Source organism: Primulina tabacum, chromosome 5 (assembly GCF_025594145.1).
Source record: "Primulina tabacum isolate GXHZ01 chromosome 5, ASM2559414v2, whole genome shotgun sequence".
NCBI lineage: Eukaryota > Viridiplantae > Streptophyta > Magnoliopsida > Lamiales > Gesneriaceae > Primulina > Primulina tabacum.
Window position 1 is genome coordinate 20,283,392 of NC_134554.1, and position 24,805 is coordinate 20,308,196.

Consider the following 24,805-nt stretch of genomic DNA (forward strand, 5'->3'; position numbering starts at 1 on the left):
ATCTTATAAAATATATTTTTTTAGCATTTAAAATCAATTGAATAAAATAAATTAGCAATTTAAATAATTTGTGCAGTTTACGTGTACTGATTTTGGACATTACACTTAATCTTATCAGTGAATGATCGATTTCTTCATGAATTCAACTCCTCTATTTATACTCTCGGAAATAGATTTATTCAATCAAAAGTGTCAGTTGGCTTATTTTTAGTCTATGTCGACGCTTTTCTGACAGTTCGTATATTGTTGTGATCGGTCTTGGCTAGTACAATATTGCTATAGTTTGTTCAAACTGTTTGATGTGGACATCAGTTTAGTGTTCTGACGTAGACTGATTATGGATAACTTGAGATTTGGTAAACTGAAATATTTTAGACTTATTTATTCAGTTCAGAAGTGTATCAATTTTGTTAACCATACCAGTTTCTCATGAATCAGTTTTTTCTTAATATTTTTTATTAACCACCAAAATATACAAATTCTTGATCCAACATTTTTTTTTAAATCAGATATTTGCCCATTTGCGGGTTATACACCAAGGTTTAAAAAAATATAACAAGTTTATATGAAGGGTTATATATTTTTTCGGTTTTCATAGAATGCTAACTCACTGCTAAATGCTATTTGCCCGCAAAACGTTTCGTCCAATTTTAAGTTCATACAACGGTCCCCCAATGCAATTTGCCCGTACTTGGCCCTGTAAGTCAAATTCAGACATGAAATTAAATGTGAAATTTAGCAGAAGCATTTATAGCTAGAACCGTTGGCATATACTAACACACACAAATGGTGAAACAGTTGGAACATGGCTCATTTCACATATTCAGCACTGAATCTTAACACAATTCTCAGAAAAAAAACCTCACACAAATTATTTTCATTGCTAATGCTCCTAACACAACAAACCCTTTTCTTAACTTAGACTTAATGTCTAATTAACGATGTGGGTTTTATGATTAAAAAAAACTTAGAAACTTGTCATCTTCTATTCCCAATTGGTTGTACAAATTTCTAGACATGATATATCATGCCTACTTCAATAAGGCTGATGTGAGGAATGTGGAGAGCAACCGAAGGACCCCTGCAATTCTTGCGCAGAAACGAGTAACCGAAATCAATAACTAGTTTTTTCAAGTATGAGGAAGACCTCCTGGCTTTTACGTAAGAGTGCCCCATTATATATGCAACGCCAGCTTCTTTTGCCTGGATCAAGTCTAGGAGTTCTTCTCTCACTGAAGGATCGATCCCTGGACTTTGAGGTACTTGGAACCTCACCCGGCGTCTCCTGATCTGTGGGTTCTCATCATCATGTACAGATCTTAAGCTTCGAAGACTTAGAGATTTGCTGCTTTGAATGGAATTACTCATGCTGAAGTCCTCAACCACAGATACAATCAGACTTGAGCAAGATTCAAATGTTTGGGAGCTTATGACTGCCATCCTGCCATCGTAAGACACAGAGTCGGGGGTGGAGAACTGAGGCTCCACAGCTTCCATTTGAATGAACTCCGCTATACTCTGAATCAACAGATTCTCGAAATCCCCTTCATCTCCTTGCAAGTCCTTGTACCCATACCTGACAATGCATCGGTACATGCGATATGGTCTTGGACAGATGCGACCAATGAGAAAGCGTTCTTCAGGTGACACATAGGGGACTGGAACATACTTTACACAAACAAATACCAAAACATTATGGAATGCAGGAAGATTCGTCACAAAGTGCGAGAAGATTGACGGAACTCCTGTTGCCAGCTCTGAGTAAATGAGGCCCATTCCAGGAACACGGACAATACCAAGGCTGGGACCCAGTCCAAGTATCCACTTCATAGGCACCTTGTTATGAAGATCAAAACTGTATTTCCTGCGTGTTCCATAGTGCCAGACAAACATGATAGACATAAAGATGAAAGAAAGTACAAGGGAAACCCAACCTCCCTGAGGAACCTTTATGTATGCAGCGGAGAGGTAAAAAGCTTCCATGATCCAAAAAACAAGGAGGAAAACCGTGGCGAGTATGATACTCCTTTGCCAGACAAAAACCATAACAAGTGCCATGAGAAAAGTCGTGATATACATCACGGACATAACAGCTAGGCCTGGAAAAAGTAAGTTATGGTACCTCAAGAATGGTGAATATTGATGAATTAGCAAAAAAAGAAGAGGCGTAAAAAGAGATTCTTTGTTATCAAGACAATTATTTGGGAACTATTCTTTCTTTGCTAATTTCACTTTGGGTTATGATGAAACTGGCAAATGTATGATAAAACGAACTTGCCAGTTGCCATTGATGCAATCTTAATCATTTCAAACATAAATAATGTGACATGAATGTGCTGAAAGTTCTCATTTGGGATATCGATTTCTTCGAGGATTACAATCACACGGTTTGGTCTTTGATGCACATAAACAACTAGGGTCAAGAGAAACCTTTCATCGTCAACTAACCTCAAACACTGCAAGAAACCCTCGTGTATCATTAACTCTTTCTAAACAACAAGTAACAAGAAGGTAAATATATTAAGGGTATTTTGCACTTCTCAATCAATCTTCAAGCAATCTGTTAATTAAAATCCAGTCACGATTGATTAAATCTCAAATATGTTCATTATTGTCCTTTATCTACAGATGGCATCTACATTTCGAATACTTGATGTGGTAAGTCATGCCCACCAAGAAGAAAAGAAGAACGCATCTGAAGACTAGAGATTGTTACAACTTAGCTCTCTAAGTTCATTGTGGAAATTACTGAAGCAACAAGATATCTAATTCAATGTGCGCATCAAAATTAGGGTCCCAAATGCCACGTAGCAATTCTCACCCTCACAACACAGAGTAAATTGTTGCATGCTGTTTCGGACCTTAATGATGAATCATTTGTGGGAACAGAAAGGCAACAACCATTACTGTTCTGCTATTTCACAATCAATCATATATAATATTCCAATGAAGTAGTTTTGCTCCTTCGATTTAGCAATCACATCAATGGTGGGACATTTGAGCCAACATCTCGGAGGGTGAATGCGAATCACATTTAGGAGACATCTCCCATATAAGGTATAAAGGAATATTCCAAACGAAGTCAACGTAAAATTTTGACTTTGTACTGTACGTCGATACTTCACCGACAGATCCACATCTTGGCCAGGATATGTCATTATATTTTGCCAATATCTATAATCATATATCAATTCGCAAATGGCAAACGACAAAATATTTCAGGATTTGATTATGAAAATACCAAATAAAAAAAGTGGCACCGTAAAAAAATGGTTTCTGCATTCAATGACTTACCATAGGCATTCCCAATTGTAGTTGTATCTTGGAATCCAACAGCTACAGCAAGGGTAAGAATCATCATGATCCAGTTAATCTCTGGAATATAGATCTGCCCATAAATTTGTTTTGAGGTGTGAACAACCTTCACACGTGGGAAGCAACCAAGTGCATGACATTGCTTAACTATAGAGAATGTGGCTGAAATTATAGCCTGACTGGCAACAATAGCTGCAAGGGTCGCAATAACAAAGACTGGCCAGAACACAACACCTGCCAAATAAGGCCCTATCAGAAGTAGGACAAATTTGACTCTAAACCTAGACACTGAAACATATGTCAAGCTAGATGAAAAGAAAACTAACCGGGGATGGAATCATAGAAGCTTGTAGGGATTGAAGAAATGTGTTTTGAGAGATAAGCGGCTTGCCCCATGTATTGCACAACCAAGCAAGGGTATACAACAAACACAAATGCAAGCTGCATAAGGCAAAAAGAAACAGTAAGACCAAAAACAAGCTCACAGGCAGTTAATATATTATCTGGTATAAGTAATGAACAAAAGAGAAAAAATAAACTTTCAACTAACAACGGTAGAATCCACAACTTACCATGACAGTATACACTGGACTTCAAATTCTAATACCCATCCACAGAAACAATCATGCTCTCACTTTCAATTCAAAAAGAAAAAGATGAAAATGCAAAACACAGCTGCAGAAGAAATAGCTAGGCACATAAAACCCAGCATGGAATTTAAGTAAACAAATAAGTATTTTTCTTCCATGAACTATGGGTACAGCAATCTTATTATATCCACTTTCAGCTCAATGAGTTTCCACTTTTTGAAAAATAAAATTCCAACCTCAATGTCAAAGCAACTACATTAACATTATCTCACCCTTATCGAAAATGAAGTGAAATGGCCAAGATCTGCATACATCGCCTCGGTACCTACATCACCCCAAAGAAGAGCCATTGAATTCAAAATTCAAGCAACAGTCCACAGGAATGAGGAGACAATCCAATTAGAGTCCATGTACCTGTTATAGCAAGGAGGACCCCACCAAGTGAAATCCATCCATCTTTACCAGTTTGGTCAAAGAATTTGATAATGTAATGTGGAGAAAGAGCATACACAATTTTTGGGTTCCAGCGTATTGTATTATACAGCCCAATCGCAAAAATTGATAGCAACCAGAGAATAACTACTGGAGCAAACAGAAAACCGACCTTATGGGTGCCCCAGTGTTGCAGAGCAAATAGGCCAACCAGTATAACGCATGAAATTAATAGCGTAACACCTAGAGGAAAGGATTTGCATAATCAGGGTTCAGCACAATAACTAAGACAAAAAAAACAATAATTATAAGCTGAAATTTAAGGCAATCAGAAATATTCAGAACTCAATACAAATCAGAATTAACAATAATAGACAGTACATACCCTTGTCCAACTTTGTGTTAGCAGCTTCAAGCCCTGATATTGATGATAATACTGCATTAAAAGGAGTAACTCAAGGAATTTAAGAAGTGCAAGCTGAATAATAATAATGAAAGAGTTACGTGTCATCCAATAGTGAAATAGCACATTGAAAATCAGAAAGGGTTGGACAATGAATAACATGCTAACTTAACAAAAAACAGTGGGATTAAAAACTTGAAATTGACACTTTTATGCAAAGTTAAGGATAACTGATCAAACAAAAGGTACCAATATAGTCAAATTTAGCATTACAAGTGGTCCATCTATCAAGGCTTAATGGCAAGTGTGGTTCATTTACCTAGCCAAGGTTGGTTATATGCAGTCCATGTACTTCATGACCAAGTTGAACAAATGTGAATACCTTTCAAAAAGCTAGATATAATTGACATTGACTAATATAGATGTAGTAAACTGCAAAACACATGCATTCAATAAGGAAAAAGTACAATCACATCAAATGACAAATATAAGAAAAAAATATATCTTTTAGCAAATTAATGTGAATTTGTACCATGAGTCAGAGTTGTCAATAATGGAGATTACACCAGAATACCCATGACTATATCTCATACCAACCATACCTGACATTGCAGGAGTAACAACACCATCACCTATTACCATGCCAGCACCCAGTAAAACGACAAGTAACAGTCCAGTCCTCAACCTTTTGTGCCTCTCAAGAAATCTCTTTAGTGCCAAAGATGCCGAAGATTGTCCCAAAGGACCATATTTGTAAGCTGAAAGCTCCTCATCTGCTGTTTGTTGATTAGGAAGCAAACCAAACTTTCCATGCCTACAAAGCAAGGAATACAGAGCAAACGTCCCACCTGATGTATTGAATAATTGGTCACTTCTGACAGCAAAGTTCGATCAGGATTTTAAAATTAATAATGCCTATCAAGCATACCTTCGCCGTTATCATCAGCATTCAATAAAATAAAAATATATTTGAGCAAGGGTATCAGTGTTAAAGTCCAAAAGATTAATGAGAATGCGCCAAATATAGCATCTGGATTCTGATGATTTTGCAGCTTCCCAACAAATATGCTTTTGAATACATAAAGTGGTGACGTGCTCAGATCTCCATAAACCACACCAAAGCTTTGGTAAGCTAATACTAAAGAGGTAGGAAAGTTTGCAAAGCTTAACTGCAAATAAAAACATATGCACTTCAGTTCATAGTTGTCAACAATAAAATTCAAAAATTTAATCAGCTATTTTGTTGGAGTGCATATTCTGGGAAAGAGGGGAATTTGTGCATGTGGTTCAAAGAGCTTCAGTTGCATTGTCACCACAAACAAATATTAGAATTCCAGAAGATTGATTCTTATTTTTCTGTCCAGAGGTCAAAAAACTCGAGAGACAATAATCAGCACAGACACATGATGTCGAAAGATGATCACAAATAACAACCACTCATATAAAGATATGAATTCAATGACATCAATAAAAAATTGTACAAGGACTTCAATAAAGTAACAGGACCTTAATTTTATACTCACATAACACTCTATCAACTAACTAAAAGGTTCTGAAATAAGATGCCTTCTAGCAGCTTAATAACACGACATAAAACCATTTTTCTCGAGATAAATAACTAAAATAAATTTAACTACTGTACCTTTGAGGTTAACTTTCTTTTGCTCTGAGTTGTCTGAGCTTGTTCACCTTGCTCATCTCTTCCACCCAAGTGGGCTGATTGTTGATCAGTGCCGGCTGCCCTCGGAGGTGGTGTTCCGGGGCTATCATCATCGTCAATGTCAACTTGATTCATCTAATGGCCTGTCAAATTTTGAGAGTCCAATAAATATTGAGGGGAAAGCCTAAGTTACATGTAAAAACCCAGCACCGAGAAGAAAAAGCATTCTAAATCATTTTTAAAAGATTTAATCACAGCTAGAAACATGCCTGTGAATTGCAAGGAATCACAAGCTTGAACCAACGGAAATCAATCAGAAAAGGTCAAAGGCTGACCGCTTTAATCAAGAATCTACCAAGATTACTCATATACAGAAGATATATAAGTACATGAATGAACCACCATACATAGCTCTGAAGATTTATAACAAATAAAATCCCGTTCAAGTGACTAAAGTTCTCAACTTTGGGATGTTCGAATTCAAGAGATCGCCAAATCACCAGCTTAACAGAAAAAGATCTCATAAAAAGAATAAAAAATGAACACCAGTCTACATACACACGCATGACCACCTGACAAAGCAATATCGGAGAAATTGGAATCAAATCTAAACATCTAGAAAAATCACAATAGAGAACTCAATCAATACAGCGACGAAACCCACGTATATTGCCATTAAAATAGTGGAAATTTGAGCAAACCCAGATGCAAAATCGTACCTTTGACCTCCACACAGGAGATGACACTATGAATGGAGATATATTAATATTGAAACAGAGCAACGAATGAACTTGTAGTCGTCGTTAATTTAGTGTCAATTTAGGCAAAAACAAAAAATAATTGGCGGCTCTGATATGCAGAGCGACGTCGTAGCAACGGAGGCGAGACACACGTGATTGTTGATGAAAACATTTTGGTTTGTGTAATAATTAATTAATATAGGCATCCGGACCATGTCAAAACCTTTTTAAATTTAAACTGTCACAAAATCTCCAATAAAAAAATTAATATTAAGTTTTTTGCGAGACGGTTTCACGAATCTTTATCTGTGAGACGGGTCAACCATACCGATATTCGCAATAAAAAGTAATGCTCTTAGCATAAAAAGTAATATTTTTCATGGATGACTCAAATAAGATATTCGACCCACAAAATTGATTCGTGAAACTATCTCATAAGAATTTTTGCGAAAAATTAAAAAGCTTTGCTCACATAAGTATACGCGTTTTAGCTACAATTCTTGGTATTTTGATGTTTTTTTTGCAGACTGGGTGATATATCTAGAAATTTAAGTTATATAGCAAAAAAAAAACCTCATTATATTATTATATTTAATGAATTCGTGTTTTATAAGTTGGGTTTGAACTTAACGTAATTAATTGGATTTAAAATATTAATATGGAGATTATAATCTATCAACAAATTTCACTTAGATTCAAAATTTTCATTTTTGAAACTATTTTTTATTATATTTTAATTGTACTTTCAAAATCAATTTTTATTAAATAAAAATTGATAAAATAGATTGATATTAATTTGCTAGAAGTTCAAATTACATTTATAAAATCTTTACAAATTAATATATATGTAAGACACTTTATAAACTAATAAAAATATTAGTAATTGGTTTTGGCTAACAATTTCACGCATCATTATCCAACATTAATTTTTTTATAGCGAGTTTTGTGACAATTGGAATTTTCACAGGAGGCGGATGTCATTAGCCTAATCCACATATGATGAACAAGATATATATTGCGGTCTTCCTATGATCGAAGATGGAGTTCAGAAGAAGTTCAATAAAATTTTTTAAAATTGTGTTCTAAACTCGAGTCTCTCAACCAACTAGACACATCTGGAAAAAAAAAATTCAAAGTGCGAAAAGGGTCAAATGGTACTGGTGAGCTAAGATATTCACTTTCACTTGGATGATGTTTTAACAAGAAACTAAGATAAATAGATGTAATAGATAAATAAAATGTAAGCTTAAAATAAACAACACAAGTATCATAGAAGTTTCTCTGCAAGAAAAATTTAAATAGACATCACTTTAAAACAGATATCTTTTAGTTTTTAACAATAATTTAATGAAAACAGTTGTCTATGCCCGTTTCTTTTATCAAAGACATTGGTTTTTAGAAATTGTTGTCTTTTAGCTTATTTTTTGGGTTGAATACATTGATTTTTAAAATCGTTGTCTATTTGAGTATTTTTTTTTTGTCAAAGACAACGGTGTTTGGAAAATGTAGTCAATGAGCGTCTTTTTTTGGATAAAATACAGTGATTTTTGGAAATTGTTCCCTACTGGCGTTTTTTTCTTGTCAAAAACAATGTACGGAAACTTTTGTCTATGAGCAACTTTTCTATGTCAAAGACTAACGGTTTTTGGAAATCGTTTTCTATTAGCATTTTTTTAATGATTTATTGGGTCAAAGACAACAGTTTTAATAAATCGTTGTCTATTACCTTGTTTTTTATGGTGAAAACACAACGATTTGAACCTAAGTTTTTGTGATTACAAATTACACTTATCTGAGCTAAATTGATAAATGCAGATCACCAAGAAGTTTATTGAACAAATATGAACTGAAAAGACTCGCTGATTATAACTAGAATGGTCTAAAGCGCACTTACGTCAGTCTGAACAAAAACTAGAACAAATCAATACGTAAGTGACGAATTTTTCTTAAAACAAAAAATAGTTATTTCTGAGTGATATTTGAATGTTATCAACAAGTATAGAATAAAGAAACTGATGGTTACAAGTCTCAACTAGTGTCCAAGAATTTTTAACCAATTGTTACTATTTTTGGATAAAACCAAGGACATGTGACATGTAAGGTTTAGGTAATTCAAACTACGTAACCTGACTACATGCAATATAGAGTTTTATTTAAATAAGTTTTTAATGATTTTTATGCATTTATTTCATGGTTGGCATGGATAGGTGGTTATTTTAAAGTTTCATGCATTAGGGTTTTCAGTTGTATTTTGCGCTCGAACGAGAAACGGAGACCGGTGATAATTAGGAAAAATATTTTTAGTAAATAATTAATTTTAGTTATTTAATATGAGGTGTTTTTAAATGTGAATTTCAAAATTTGAACCTTAGTGGGTATTTTTACTTGTCGGGTCATATTTTTAACCAGTACGCAAATTTTAGCGAATCAGGAGATTTTTTGAGGGCTCGGGAAATATTTTCAAAAACGTACCTAAACGAAATATTTTTCGAGAGTGTTATTGGGCTTGTTGGGTATATTTTAATGCTTAATGGGTCCAAAACCTTTTTTATCCTTTAAATGATTATTATGGGCCCATCTGTAGCTTATTATATTAACTTAACCTAGTTTTTTTTACCCCAAACCCACGGCCGCCCTCCCCATTCAGCAGCATCTCTCCTCTTCAAAAAAATCCCAGCAGCCTTTGGTCCTCCATAGATTTTCAAGAAAAACTTCTTCCCCGCCTCTCCAGTTCCGTCCCGTGCATAGTTCTTCGAGTGTTCAAGCATATAAACATTAGTCACGCCATGTATCTTTCTTTTCTAAACATTCACGTTGTATGTATGCTGATATGCGTGCCATGTATGAAGTTTTCATAGTTCTTGCATGTTAAATTGTGTTTGCATCGTTTTGTTCACGATATATGCACTACTTTTGTGCAACTCACATTTTCTTGAATTATTGTGTAAGGGAAGGGGGCTGCTGATCTTCGTGCTAGCGGGCTGATAACGTCAAGGATAGAGGGACCTAGGTGCTGGATTCATGTGTTCATTGAGTCATGGTGAGGGCCGATCAATCCTAGTGTGTTTGTGCGACGATTGAGAGTAGATCGGTTGATGGGGCTGAGCAGACGGTGCAAGGGTCGAGCCAAGCCCTGGACCCCAGACCCTGGTGGGTCTGAGACATGGCCTAGGAGGGCTCTAACACCGATGTATTTAGCTAAGTAGCCGATGGATCGAGATGAGGGAAGGTTGGCTCGGTTGGTGCGATCTTGATGGCTAGAAAACGTGTAATAGACGTTTCAATAACACATATCATCTTTCAAATCTAAATATATCTTTTCGAATTAACATTATCCGGAAATAATGTTATAACAATATCACGTGGATCAAAAATTATTTAAGGTCATATAAAAATGATTATGATTTTACCAAATGATAAAATTCTATGTAGTAATGCATCCTATGCTAGAGAAATCATTAGAAACTTGTTAAGTTTTAAAGATATCTGTCTAAATGGATATCATATGGAAACATTGAATGATACAAATGTTGGATACATTTTCATTACATCAATTATATATTTCTATAATCAGATTAAAAAAGCAGAAGTTGGTTGTCATCTTGAGTAACAATGATGCGTGTAATATAAATAATTCATATGGTCATCCTTTGAAAAAGAAAACAATATTTTATAAGATGACTTCTAATGTATGGCTTATTCACAAGACATACTAATTATAAGAGATTCTCTTGCAAAGATTGATGTTGAAACTCTAAATTATTTATTTGCCTATGCTCATAGAATAGCTTAGCATAATCATTTATTAAACATTAACAATTAATTTCTAGACAGTTCATGGATGTGTCACGTCATAGTACACGCTGCATCATAAATTAATTTAAAACTAACTAATTATTACCATTATTCACTTTTACAACTTCTCTATCGTCGAGAAGTTTCTCACCTCCGAATATTTGGTTTTGCAGTGTAAGTCATTATCCTACCTACATAATGAACCAAAATGCCTCTACAACCTAGATTTAAGATTTACGTGAGATATGATCCACCATCCATTATTAGATATTTTAAGTGCTTATTAGATAACTTGTTCTACTGCAAAATTTTCAGATTGCCAAATTCATTAAAAAAAATATCAACAATACGGAGAGCAAAGTTGTATCTTTAATAACACCGAAAAAAGTTTGGAATGAAAAAATATTATCTCATTATAATTCTCAAATATAATCAATATGATCAAGAAGTTGAAATAATCATACTTATAAAGAATTGAAAATCAATTGTCTAATTATTTTTTAATACAAATGTGTCAAAGTCACTCATACAAGTAAAGAATGCTCCACAGAAAATTGATGTCCCCAAACATAATAAATATGGTCAAAATGGAAGGCGGCTATATATATATATATATATATGATAGAATCAGATTTTTCCCATTGAGCTACACTCACAAGGTTTTAACGAGAAATCATTGATTTCTCACCAATCATCTAAGAGGGAGTATTGTATGTATGGTTGATTTGAATGTTGATTGATAAATGATGTACTCTTATATATTTTTTTTATTACAACACACGCGTAGCCTATAAATCGGCTATATGTATATGATGAATCAGGTTTTTGCCATTAAGCTACACTCACAAGGTTTTAACGAGAAATCATTGATTTCTCACCAATCATTTAAGAGGGAGTGTTGTATGTATGGTTGATTTAAATGTTGATTGATAAATTATGTACTCTTATATTTTTTTTTATTACAACACTCGCGGAGCCTATAAATCGGGAAGTTTTGGTTGAAACAAGATGCAATTCATTTTTATCATTCATTTCTCTCTTTCTCCTATTATTAAATTATAACAATATATAACTTTTAATTTTTCCTGATTCTAAATCAAAATCAATTCATTGGATTCGTTTCTAGTACGAAATTTCAAGCTGATACTGCTTCCTTGCCCTCTATAATTAAATTTATTCAAACAAGTAAAATGTATTTGAAATCGTAAATTTATTGATGTTAATCTCTGGTATAATATATATCAGCTCCGTTGTTTATGTTTAGGGTATTGAGATGATGTTTAAAATATACAAGTTGACTTAAATTTCCTAAAATTTGTTTGATTTTTTAAATTCGTACTCAGTGGCAAAACTACAAATTGCTTAACTACTTAAACTAGTTGGCCAAGGTTTGAAAAGTAAAATTTGTTTGATTCTCGTTGATCGCAAGGAGTGCAATTATTGAGAGGGAGATTGTTGGGTGCAATAATTGTCCTTGCTTAGTAGAGCGATCGAACCGTGGTGCTTGAGCTGCTGTGCGGTTTAAAAGATTTGAGTTGCACCATTACCATCAGCTATAACTTTTGGTAAAGCGGCAAGCGCTCGGTCCTACACAAACACACCCTACACTAATCTGGTGATGACATAGGTAATTTATTTAAGATATTTGATCCAAATGAGAGAGCTAATGAAAATTTTAATGGAGAGTTGCTTGTTAATTTAATTAAAAAGACATCTTTAAAAACTAATGTCATATATTTGTATTTAACAAACCGGTTGATAAACCTATGAATACATATTTGATAGAAAAAAAATTAAGGGGTCGATTATGATAATGACCAATATTATATGATGTTTAGTAATTGGTTCATATATACCAATTTTGTACCGTAGAGCAAAATTCTAAAAGCAATAGGGTTTTTTTAAAAAAAATATTTTAATTAATTATAAAAATATATAAAATATTTTATGATCTAAAAACTTAGTAAAAATATGCATAACTTGTGTTCAACATTTTCATTATTATTTTTTCAATCATACATATTAATGTTCAAGATTTTTTATGTGCATATATTTTAAAAAAATATGCATAAATTTGTTAAACAATTTTTTTTTTAAAAAATATTAATATTTAAATTTTTTTAAAATTCGAACCGTATAGGTGAATGATTTTTCCAGCACCCTATAGAGCCACCGATTTTGTAAATATCGAGGCGATGGATGTCTTACCTACCGTCTAGACGCCATCTTTTAGAACAATACCTAAAGTGATTGGTTGCAACATTTACTAAAATGCCCTCTTGATTTAAAAATTTACGAAGTTCAAATTTACTTTTTTTTTGGCCAAATTTGCATCCAGTACCTATATGTAACATATCTTTACTTCCATTCCCCATTTCCCAAAATACCCTCAAACTTATTTTTAAATAATTGATTTTTTTTATATTTAAAGGCCCATCATGTTTCCGTAAAATGAATTCAATCTTTTATCTCTTTGATCGGAGTGCCACCGGGTTATATCCACCGTGTTTTATAAACTGCTCCTCACAGCCTAACCACGCAGTCCCAACAGATGGTTACTGACGCAGATTTCTTCAGCAGCACTTGACACAACCCTAATTCGTTTCCTACCTTATGGTGTACAATAAAAGATAAAATTTTGAAAATAATACATGAGAGGGGCTTAGAGCAAAGGATTCCTTTATTCAAATACAAACATTTATTATTACATAGTAACGTCCTATAGAGGAGGAGAAACTTGTTTAGCTACTAATAGTAGCTGAACTTACAAAACACATAAACTTGAAATATTACAAATTATTTTTGAAAGAAATTGAGGAAATGTTCGATGATCTCAACTTCCTTCTTCCTTCTTTATTTATAGAAGGCTTCTTCGGATTTGAAACTCGGATTTCAAATCTTGGTAAACCTTTATAGCTTGCATCTGGACCACTTTCTGTAGTGGTTGAGTGGTCCCTCCACTTTGTATTTTTCCTAGATCATAAATCTAGAAATAACTCGTTCCTCTGATTTGATCTCCTGGCATAAATAGTATATATGCGTCTGGATCATATCAGCTGATATCTCGTTCCCTGCTTCTTTCAACACTTGATATAGCTCTTTGAAAACCCTAAGTGATTTTCTTGTAGCTTTGATTCTTCGTTTGGAAACTTTGAAAATGTTTTTATACATATTCATTGTTTCTATCTTTGTTTATTTTTCTGGTTCATGTTTACTCTTTATTTATAGATGTAATTAGGTCCAGTTTTCTTGTTTGTTATTGGATTCTTTTTCTCTTTAAAATAGGGAATCCAATGGTCCTTTGTCCTTTACCACATATTATTGGTGGTCCTTGTATTCCACTCACATGGTGGTCCTTCTTTTTTCCAGTGGGATGGTCACATGTCCACTTTAGCTTTGTCGGGGAATCTTTGGTTTTCTGTGTCCCCGAGGAAAACGTGCTTGTGGTCTTTCCCCACTTGTACTGGTTTCGGTAAAGTGTTTCCGATCAGATCTCGGCTTGAATCCTTTACCAAACTCCGGTTCTTTCTGGTTCTGGCATTCTAGGCAGATGTTCTCTGACCATCTTCCCACATGTGCCATATTGCAGAATTTTCGGCGAGTCTCTTTACTTGCCGGCAGCTTGCTGTTCCACAAAAGATTTCTTTTCTTTTCGAACAGGTCTTCTGCAAAGCTCGTTGTTTTTCCTGTCATTGTATTCAACAGGAAAGATCCATTTACAGAATTTTGGTGAAACTTAAATGGGTACTTGACTTTGTCCATCTCAGTTAGACAGACCCAAACTGCCAATGCTCTCCTGGTAGATCTGTCATCTTCATTGAATGAAGAGACTAGGGGTGTTTCGTTTGTAGGAGGATCCTTGATGAATTTCTGGACATTCATGTCTGGTGGTGTGCTGTCGTTGACCACCAAATTAATTCCTCCTATTTTAAATAAAATTAGTGTAATGGTGAGTAGGGTCGAATCAACAAGGAACGATATATTTATTTCTTTTGATAATAAAAATAAAAAGGCGGATTTGTTTTGATAATTACTAAATAAAATAACCTAAACAAAAATCACCAAGCAAGAAAAATACTGAATCTAGAATTGAAAATTAATCGACGAGAATAAAGTGAAGAATTTATTAGGAGAAAATACTGATTCAAGGGGATTCTACTATTTAATTATCTCACTGTTCATCGGTTAACCAATCATTTATTCATGTTATTCCAAGCAATTAACCTTAGAATAATAGGGATAGCCGCTAAAATTCTTGTTTTTTCCTAAATTAATTGACCGAACCCAGCGTCCAATCAAAACTTACCAATAATCAACTGGGCACGATAGCGTTCCATATTAATTAAATATAGCATTTTAGTTTCGTGAAAACAGTTAATCCTAAAATTGATAGATTTTACCAATAAATCTAACAACCGAGATATCTGCAATTGATAGCACATCACATCTAACCAATCTAACAACCCAGCATCCAATCAAAATTTACCAATAAATCTAACAACCGAGATAGCTGCAATTGATAGATCGAGTTTCATCGATTTATTTAGATTACACATGTTATGATAGCACATCACATCTAACCTATTGCTACTCACGTACCAATCGTTCATGACAATTACGGATCACTGAATTCAAGGTTAGCATTAAAAAATCATACATCAAATTAAATTGTCAGATTAATTGACGTATAACATTCATATAATTAAATCATAAATCAACGAATACTTGGGGAAACAAGAATAATAAATTAAAGTGCAAAAACTCACAGTGATAAAATTAAAATATTAGACTATCCCTTGAAGCAAATTTGAGTTAAAAAGTGATGTTTATCACATTTGAATTTTCCAAGATATAGTTTTGAAAGAGAATGGATAAACATCACTTTTTAACTCAAAACTATATCTTGGAAAATTCAAATGTGATAAACATCACTTTTTAACTCAAATTTGCTCCAAGACCGTAAAAATTCCTCCTACAATAAAATTACACAAAAATGTATTAATTAAACATATCGGAGGTTGGAATAATGGAAAATATGAAAATAAAAATACTAACTATTATGAGCCTATCAAAATCTCCCACACCTAACCGATGCTTGTCCTCAAGCATAAAATAGATCAACTCATTATCTCGATTTTTCGTCCTCCTTCCACTTTCTCTACTTATCCAAAACATTTTTCATGCAACAAAACATTTTAATTTCAAAGCATCTCACAAAATAACATCATGAACAATCACTGCAATCAGGATGTGTAGAAATTAAAATGCATGTGATTTAACAACTCCTCACAAGATTCGCTCATTTCGCTCATTGGTGTCTAGGATATATGTCAACAAACTCTCATGTCAAATGCACTGAAAATTTTTACCATAGGCTGGCAAATATATCACATCCTTCCACTAAATTAATGAATTAAAATACACAAACAAAAAGGGCTATAAATGGGTTGTAATGTGGCTAAGGGTAAGGTAGGATAAAAGAAAACAATGAGCTATGAAATTGGAGAAACCATATCAAACTTTTCTCACAAAAATAAAAATGTATCCAAAAACTCTTATATCTCATTATAACAATCAAGAGCAGTTTTTTTTTTGTTTTTGTTTTTCAGGCTCTTTTTTTCTTTCTCACTTCGTCTACTTCTATTCTTTCTCTTTCTTTTTCTTTTTTTTTTTTGCTTTTTTGTTTTTTTTAGACGGTGACTATAAGGATTCGAGATTGACTAAATCCCAACAATTCACACTATTTTGAATTGAGTGATGCTATTTGTGCAAAGTTTATATGATTCTCCAATTCAAGGTTCAAAAAAGGGGGATAACCAACAAAAAAGATTTATCACGGCTTGTAATGTGGTTATTTTTATTCAAAGAAAAAGGCTGAGGCTCAAACTTGGTTCACTAGGGGTCTATGAATCAGGGTAGGCTCAAAGAACAGCTCAGATGATGCGAAAGAAAATAGTTTAAACCTAATGTCCTTATCACTTTGTCTATGCACCTAATCCATCACAAAGTGTTGACAAAGACATGTATAACAATGCAAGTTCTAGAAAAATTAACAATGCAATGACAACACACAGTCAAAGAAAATGGAGCATGATATCATGATTGCTCACAGGCTCAAAGCTCACCAAAGAAAAAAATATAGCAATTGTGTTAAATCCCACACACTTGTCCTCTCTAACTATCATCAAGAGCAACTTATTCATAATGCAAAAGTGAGAATGCAAAAACATTTGCACGCAAAGAAAACAACATTTTTTTTTCGCATCGGAGGCAAGCAAGATTCTGAAGAAATAGATAACAAATGAACTAAGAGCTTGGAACTAACAACGTCACTATTTTTTTTGTTTTTTTTTTCAAAATGTTGAAAAATTAAATCAAAATACTAAAAATCAAATAAAAAAAAATCAAAAATACCACAGTCAAGTCAAACTCAAACTTCTCTCAATCAAATCAAATGCATCCAAAAACTCCCACACCTAAACTTGACATTATCTTCAATGACAAAAAATTAGATGCTCAACTAAAACGATAAAATAGTAGGAAAAGTTAGAGAACTCCCTTGAAAAATGATGAGCATTGTAAAGAAACATCATCTACTGCTGTGGTGGGGGAAACGATGGTTCGAATCCATGTGTCTGTAGAATGCCAACGGATTCAGTTCCATTCTGGTCAACTGTTGCTTGATCTCATCCACTTCCACGTCGATACGCCTTTGTGATGGAGTAGCAGACGTGGGTGGAGGCGCACGTGAGTCCAAAGAGTCATCCAGACCATCAGATTCAGAATTGTGGTCGCCGGGTCGTGCACTCACTGGACCTGGGGGACAAAAAGAAAAAACTCCCTGCACTTGTTCTATCAATCCCATTGTTTCTAAACAACGCAAATCAAGAGGAAGCATAGGACAAGCAACATGAAGATCGTTATTATCAAGATCAATCAATTTCAAGTTGACAGCTAATGCAGTGATCAATGAACCAAGAATCAAATGACGTTAATGAGCAACGACACCAGCAAATTGAGAAGCCAACCAAAAACCCAAATTAACTCTTATTCTATTTTGCATGCACCACAAGAAAAACAATTCGGCTTTTGTTAACACACCCGCAGAATCTTTTCGACCCGAAAAAGTAAACACAAAGAATCTGTGAATGTATTTCCACTTTGGGCTGTGCAAGTAATTATCTTTGGATTTACTCGGGTCGTAATCGTGCTGTGTGGACATAGCTCGATAAAGGGCAATGGGATTAAATTGCTCATGAAAATCACACGCACTATTCAAATATTCATCAGTTTGTGCAAAATTATTTTTAATAAAACCAAAAGCAATGTTAAATTCAGTGATTGAAAATTTGAAAGTGCATCCCATTAACCTAAAACAAACTACTCCTGGACTGGAGAGTGTGAAACTTTCATGCTTGATCAATTCAAAAGTGGCATTAAACTCACGCACAAGTTCTATATACACAGGGCATAAAACAGAAAAATATGAATCCCATCCAATGTTGCGAATCAAATCAAGCACTCCAATTTTAATATTCAACAATTCCATGGTGGGGTGGTGAATATACTTGCATGGGATGATTTTTTTGTTACACAATGCCTTGTATCTATCTTTTTCCACCTTTTTTGTGAAGGTCAAATGACCATTCAAATCTGATTCAGATGGTGGTAACAAATTCATCCATTTTCCCATTCTAGCCCTTTTTTCGCCCCGACAAAGAACTTGGGGTGCCGATTTTTTTATTCGATGCTTGAGAATCCCGTTGCATTCTATTAACCAATTGTACACTTCACACAATTATCCCACAACCAACAATAAACACGGGCACAATCACAAGTTAAGCCAGTAATAATAGGCGCAAACAATGATATCCGATTGCTAGTGGAAAGAATAAGTTAACAAAGCACCATCTAAACACATATAATCGAAATAAGAGAGGGGTCAGAGAGATATCACCTAAATTTGCGTGGCGGCTGTGCGCTGGTGGAGATGCGGTTGGTTCAAAGATGTGCTGTGGAGGAACGATGCCGGTAGAGATGAGTGATGCACCGAGCAAAGCTGCTGTGCGAAACCGAGATGGAGGTCGGCGAGAGTGCGCAAGCGGTGTGGACGAGCGGCGCTAAAGACTGGTTGGGAGCGTGAGATGGATGTGCAAAGGGGAAATCTGTGCGCCAGGTGAAGGTGGCGCGATGGCGGTGCTTGCGACGGCGCTGGGGTAGGTGGTTCTCGGTGGTAACAGAGATGGCGAGCGGCGCTGAGGTTATTGGTGTGCTGGACGAGGTGTGTGTGCAGGACCGAGAGAGAGAGAGCGGTGGCCGTGCTTGGTTCTGTGCGGGTGGGCGAGCGATGTGGTGCGAGCGGCTGTGGAGATGCGGTTGTTGTAGGAGGCGCGAGTGGTGGTGTTGGAGGTTGCAGAGTGGTGCGCTGGAGAAGGTGGTGTTCGGTTGTTGTAGGAGGCGCGAGTGGCGGTGTTGGGGTTGCAGACGGGAGTGGCTAGCGGCGGTGCTGGTGGCGCGCGATGTCGTTGAAGTTGTAGAGTACGAGACGAGCGGCGGTGTTTAAGATGCAGAGTAGGAGACGCTGTGGGAGAGAAGAAAAAAAAAAGCTAGGTTAAATAATATTTTTTATTAAAAAAGAAAAATAAAAAGGAGAAGCTCCCAGCAGTAGAGGTATTTGAATAAGGCGTGGCCACGCCTTATTCGAAAACCTCTACTGGAACGAAATTTTTATTTTTTTTGTTTTGTGTTTAAATCAGTAGAGGTGTTTCAACAAGGCGTGGCCACGCATTGTGCGAAAACCTCTACTGGAACGAAATTAATTAATTTTTTTTTATATCAGTAGAGTTGTTTCAACAAGGCGTGGCCACGCCTTGTGCGAAAACCTCTACTGGAACGAAATTAATTAAATTTTTTTTATATCAGTAGAGTTGTTTCAACAAGGCGTGGTCACGCCTTGTGCGAAAACCTCTACTGGAAAAAATAAATAAAAAAACAAGAACTAAAATTTGGGTTGCCTCCCAAAAGCGCAATTTTTTTTAATGTCGCTATGCTCGACATTCTTCGTCTTATCAACTTTCAGAATATTGGGGTTTTTCCAACTCGATTTCTAGTACTTGGGACGCGCTTTCATCTTCATGTAACACCTTCAATCGATGTCCATTCACTCTGAATGTTTTATCGGTATCCAAACTCTTGATTTCCACTGCACCATAAGGGAACACATGACTAACAACAAATGAACCAATCCATTGAGAACGAAGCTTACCTGGCATAAGTTTTAGCCGAGAATTGTACAGTAGTACTTTTTGACCAACGCTAAATTGCTTTCGCAAAATCGCGTTGTCATGGAACAACTTCGTTTTCTCCTTGTAGATTCTCGAATTCTCATATGCCTCCAATCTTATCTCCTCTAACTCTTGTAGTTGCAGTTTTCTCGATGCACTCGCCTCTTCCAAGTTCATATTGCAGTTTTTAACTGCCCAATATGCCCTATGTTCAATCTCCACGGGTAAATGGCATGATTTCCCAAAAACTAACCTGTAGGGAGACATCTCTATTGGTGTTTTATATGAAGTCCGATAAGCCCAAAGTGCATCATCTAAACGGATACTCCAATCTTTCCTTCCCGGATTGACTGTTTTTGATAGGATAGACTTGATCTCTCGGTTAGAACTTCGGCTTGGCCATTTGTTTGTGGATGATAGGCTGTGGACTCTATGATACACCCTATATTTTTTCAACTAAGCTTCAATTGTTCGATTGCAAAAATGGGTGCCTTGATCACTGCTTAGCGCCCTTGGGATACCAAACCTGCTGAAAATGTTAGATTTGATAAAACCTGCAACAACCTTGGAATCGTTAGTCCTAGTGGGTTTTGCTTCCACCCACTTCGAAACACAATCAACTGCTAACAATATGTAAAGATAACCTCCTGATGAAGGGAATGGTCCCATGAATCCATGCCCCAAATATCACAAATATCACATACAAGAATTGGGTTTTGGGGCATTTCATTTCTATGGGACAAAGATCCCATTTTTTGACATTGTTCACAGTTTTTACAAAACAAATAGGCATCCTTAAAAGGTGTCTCCCAATATAAACCACAATCCAAATTTTTCCTAGCAGTCCGTTTTGGTCCAAAATGGCCACCACATGCATAATTATGACAGAAAGTCAAGATTGACTTATGTGCAATTTCAGGTACACACCTCCTAATAACTTGATCAGCACAAAATTTCCATAAATGAGGTTCATCCCATACATAATACTTTGTCTCGCAACGAATTTTCACTTTACGAGATTTGCTAAGATCGTTAGGTAAAATTCCGGTAACCAAGTAATTAACTATGTCTGCATACCAGGGATTCATACATTTCACTTGAAATAGCTGCTCATCAGGAAAAAATTCGAAAACAGGCAAAACATTATCTTCGTTCATCAACCTACTCAGATGATCAGCTACTGGATTCTCAATTCCTTTCCGATCTTTGATCTCGATGTCGAATTCTTGGAGTAAGAGTATCCACCTTATCAACCTTGGTTTTGACTCCTTTTTTGTCAATAGATATTTCAATGCTGCATGATCAGAAAACACAATTACTTTAGAGCCTAGCAAATATGATCGAAATTTTTCTAAAGCAAAAACAATTGCTAAAAGCTCCTTTTCTGTAGTGGTGTAATTGCACTGCGCAGAGTCCAATGTTCTTGAGGCATAGTATATGACGTTACTCTTCTTATCAACTTTCTGGCCTAGAACAGTCCCCACAGCATAATTGCTAGCATCACACATAATTTCAAAGGGCAAATTCCAGTCAAGTGATTGGATAATAGGCGCTATGGTCAACATGTTTTTTAGCTTATTAAAAGCCTCCTTGCAATCTTCTCCAAACTCGAAAGGTACATATTTTTGGAGCAACTTGGACATCGGTAGAGCAATCTTTGAGAAATCCTTAATAAACCTGCGATAAAAACCTGCATGTCCAAGAAAACCTCGAATTCCTTTAACGTTAGTGGGGTAGGTTAAATTTGTGATTAAATCAACCTTTGCTTTATCAACCTCAATACCCCTAGAGGAAACCATATGTCCTAACACAATGCCTTCGGTCAACATAAAATGACACTTTTCATAATTCAAAACCAGATTGGTTTCCATGCACCTTTTCAAAATCTTGGACAAGTGACTCAAACAATTGTCAAATGAATCCCCATAGACCGTGAAATCATCCATAAATACTTCAATACAGTTCTCAATATACTCTGAAAAAATACTAAGCATGCACCTTTGAAACGTACCTGGAGCATTACAAAGTCCAAAATGCATACGTCTGTAGGCAAATGTTCCAAAGGGACATGTAAAGGTTGTCTTCTCCTGATCTTCTTGAGCAATGACTATCTAGTAATAACCTGAAAATCCATCAAAAAAACAAAAATTAGTTTTTCCAGCTAGTCTTTCCAATGTTTGATCAATAAATGGCAAAGGAAAATGGTCCTTTCTAGTAGCTAAATTAAGCTTTCGAAAGTCAATAACCATACGCCAACCATTTTGCACTCTTTTCGGTACCAACTCATCATTTTGATTTCTTACCACAGTGATACCTGTTTTCTTTGGTACGACATGGATCGGACTCACCCATTTACTATCCCAAATAGGATAGATTATGCCTTCATCTAAAAGCTTGAGAATCTCTTTCATTACCACTTCTTTCATTATCGGATTCAGTTTTCTTTGGAATTCTCTTACCGATTTGGCATCATCCTCTAAACGAATTCTATGCATGCAGATGGAAGGGTTTATGCCTTTGATGTCCGCCAATGTCTAGCCAATTGCGGTCTTATGTTCTCTGAGAATTGTGGTTAATCTCTCTTCTTGGTCTTCAGTTAACCTCTTCGAAATGATCACATGCAAAGTTTCATTGTCTCCCAAATAGATATACTTCAAATGATCTAGTAAATCTTTCAATTCCAATTTGGGTGCCTGCAAAACAGAGGGTAGCAATTTCTTGTGAGGGATTAATATTTCAGTTTCTAAATTTGGAACCACAGTTTGTGATTCCTCATCAGTTTCTGAAATTTCCCAAGCTTCAGCTATCTCTCCTTCCACCTCCAACTGTGCCTGCATGTGAAAACTGTCAATCTCATATGTCTCCTCAAAACATTCATGCACAATTGAATCAACAATATCAATTGAACATATAGAGTGGTTTTCATTTGGGTATTTCATAGCATCAAAAATACTAAATTTCACAATCTCCCCGTCGAATTCGACGGGAAGAGTACCCTCTTCCACATCTATCTTGGTTCTAGCTGTTTTCATGAAAGGTCTCCCCAATAAAATCGGAGCTGAAATCGCAGCGGAGTCTTCTTCCATTCGCAATATGTAGAAATCCGCAGGAAATATCAATTCTTTAACCTGCACCAGAACATCCTCCACAACTCCTTCAGGATAAGCATTAGATCGGTCAGCTAGTTGAATCACCACTCTAGTTTCTTTTAAAGGACCCAAATTCAGAGCACAATATATTGAATAGGGCATGACATTAATGGATGCACCTAAATCTAGCATGGCACGCTCGATTTTCAGATTTCCAATAACACAAGGCATTGTAAACATACCTGGATCCTTGCATTTTTTTGGCAATGACTTCTTAATAACCGCGGACACACTTTCCCCCACGCTTACTTTTTCATCAATTTTCAACCTCCTCTTGTAGTGCACAAATCCTTTAAAAATTTAGCATACCTTGGAATTTGTTTGACGACATCTATAAGAGGAATGTTGATCTCCACCCTTCTAAATGTTTCTAACACTTCTTTCTCGTAGTTCAATTTTTTGGATTTTTCCAACCTGGAAGGAAATGGAGGAACAACCGCATTGGAACCAGCAGATGAGAAAGACTTAGAATTTACCTTTGGTTGTTTATCAGATTCTCTTTCGATCTCTTCCGTTGTGCTTTTTTCTTCAGTATACTTTGTTGGTGAAGTGTTCTTTTGGTCAATCTCCTTCCCACTCCTCAATACCATGGCACTTGCATTTTCTTTTGGATTAACCACCATTTGCGACGGTAGTTTTCCAGAATTCTGAGCTTCCAACTTGCTGACTGATGTAGCGATCTGAGTGATCTGGGTTCCTAGATTCTGAATACTAGCCCTCGTTTCCTGTTGAAATTTTTGAGTGTTTTCAGCTAAGGCCTTTACAATTTCGTCTAGAGACATACCTGAGTTGGATGCTTGTTCTGGTGCGTGTTGTTTGTTCCAATTTTGCTGTGGATATCCTTGTTGGCCTCCTTGATTCTTAAACTGAAATTTGGGTAATCCCTCCATCCTCGATTGTAGCTATTAGAATATGGGTCATATCGACGCTGGGCTGCCCAGGAAATCCACCAATCGCATTGGCTTGTTGCGTGGGTTCCTCTTGTAGTGACAGACACATATCAGTAGGATGTCCTACCATAGCACATACACCACAAGCTTTTACCTGTTGCACCTGTCGTGCAACCAAATTTTCCAAAAGAGATGTCAAAGAATCTAACTTTTGATCGATAGGAGTAACACTTACCTCATTGACTTGTCAGGGAGGTTTGTCTTGCCTAGTACTAAATTGTTGTGCATTGACAGCCATGTTGGAGATTAGAGCTCGTGCCTCTTGAGGAGTTTTGTTCACCAGTGCACCTCCACTTGTAGCATCAATCATGTTTCTATCAAAGAGCGAGAGTCCCTCATAAAAATATTGAACTAGTAGTTGTTCGGGAATCTGGTGTTGTGGACAACTGGCACACAACTGCTTGAATCTCTCTCAATACTCATACAAAGTATCCTCATGCAGCTGTCTAATCCCACAAATGTCTTTTCTATTATTTGCTGCTCGTGA

At 35.7% G+C, this 24,805-nt stretch overlaps 3 protein-coding genes and 1 long non-coding RNA gene across 7 annotated transcripts; 1 reads left to right on the top strand and 3 right to left on the bottom strand.

Moving 5' to 3' along the window:
- Positions 1-747: 747 nt before the first annotated feature.
- Positions 748-7,284, bottom strand: LOC142547259 (potassium transporter 4-like). Of its 3 annotated transcripts, none has more exons than XM_075655446.1 (10): positions 7,120-7,284; positions 6,383-6,543; positions 5,669-5,909; positions 5,343-5,588; positions 4,723-4,773; positions 4,320-4,580; positions 4,178-4,230; positions 3,642-3,756; positions 3,295-3,549; positions 748-2,099 (listed from the first exon to the last, which is right to left on the bottom strand). In XM_075655446.1, exons 2-10 carry the CDS (start codon positions 6,533-6,535, stop codon positions 1,012-1,014), a joined length of 2,463 nt encoding a protein of 820 aa, XP_075511561.1. In that variant the 5' UTR covers positions 6,536-6,543; positions 7,120-7,284; the 3' UTR covers positions 748-1,011. The 3 variants fall into 3 exon arrangements, with proteins under 3 accessions (XP_075511561.1, XP_075511563.1, XP_075511564.1); XM_075655448.1 differs by lacking the exon at positions 7,120-7,284 and adding an exon at positions 6,973-7,116; XM_075655449.1 differs by lacking the exon at positions 7,120-7,284 and adding an exon at positions 6,670-6,968.
- A 2,481-nt stretch (positions 7,285-9,765) lies between these two features.
- On the top strand, positions 9,766-10,451 carry LOC142547260 (uncharacterized). 2 transcript variants are annotated; one of them, XR_012820638.1, is made up of 2 exons: positions 9,766-9,928; positions 10,090-10,451. It is a non-coding gene; the product is annotated as an uncharacterized LOC142547260 (long non-coding RNA). The 2 variants fall into 2 exon arrangements; XR_012820639.1 differs by having other exon boundaries at positions 10,095-10,451.
- Positions 10,452-20,003: 9,552 nt separating this feature from the next.
- On the bottom strand, positions 20,004-20,486 carry LOC142544241 (uncharacterized). Its single transcript, XM_075651300.1, has 2 exons — positions 20,201-20,486; positions 20,004-20,137 (listed from the first exon to the last, which is right to left on the bottom strand). The coding sequence occupies exons 1-2, from the start codon at positions 20,484-20,486 to the stop codon at positions 20,004-20,006; spliced, it is 420 nt and encodes a 139-aa protein (XP_075507415.1).
- Positions 20,487-22,753: 2,267 nt separating this feature from the next.
- Positions 22,754-24,258, bottom strand: LOC142544242 (uncharacterized). The gene is made up of 2 exons (XM_075651302.1): positions 23,678-24,258; positions 22,754-23,636 (listed from the first exon to the last, which is right to left on the bottom strand). Exons 1-2 carry the CDS (start codon positions 24,256-24,258, stop codon positions 22,754-22,756), a joined length of 1,464 nt encoding a protein of 487 aa, XP_075507417.1.
- Between the last annotated feature and the right edge of the window lie 547 nt (positions 24,259-24,805).

What these genes read in the sequence shown, in the direction of transcription:
- LOC142547259 (XM_075655446.1), bottom strand. Translation starts at nt 6,535, where the DNA reads ATGAATCAAGTTGACATTGACGATGATGATAGCCCCGGAACACCACCT. An exon ending in GGTCCTCCTTGCTATAACAG is followed by an intron (nt 4,231 to 4,319) that starts GTACATGGACTC and finishes GGGGTGATGTAG; the next exon opens with GTACCGAGGCGATGTATGCA. An exon ending in TCACTTCATTTTCGATAAGG is followed by an intron (nt 3,757 to 4,177) that starts GTGAGATAATGT and finishes TGCCTTATGCAG; the next exon opens with CTTGCATTTGTGTTTGTTGT.
- LOC142544241 (XM_075651300.1), bottom strand. Translation starts at nt 20,486, where the DNA reads ATGTCTCCCTACAGGTTAGTTTTTGGGAAATCATGCCATTTACCCGTG. An exon ending in TCGGCTAAAACTTATGCCAG is followed by an intron (nt 20,138 to 20,200) that starts GTAAGCTTCGTT and finishes CTTATGGTGCAG; the next exon opens with TGGAAATCAAGAGTTTGGAT.
- LOC142544242 (XM_075651302.1), bottom strand. Translation starts at nt 24,258, where the DNA reads ATGGAGGGATTACCCAAATTTCAGTTTAAGAATCAAGGAGGCCAACAA. An exon ending in GTCGTCAAACAAATTCCAAG is followed by an intron (nt 23,637 to 23,677) that starts GTATGCTAAATT and finishes CTACAAGAGGAG; the next exon opens with GTTGAAAATTGATGAAAAAG.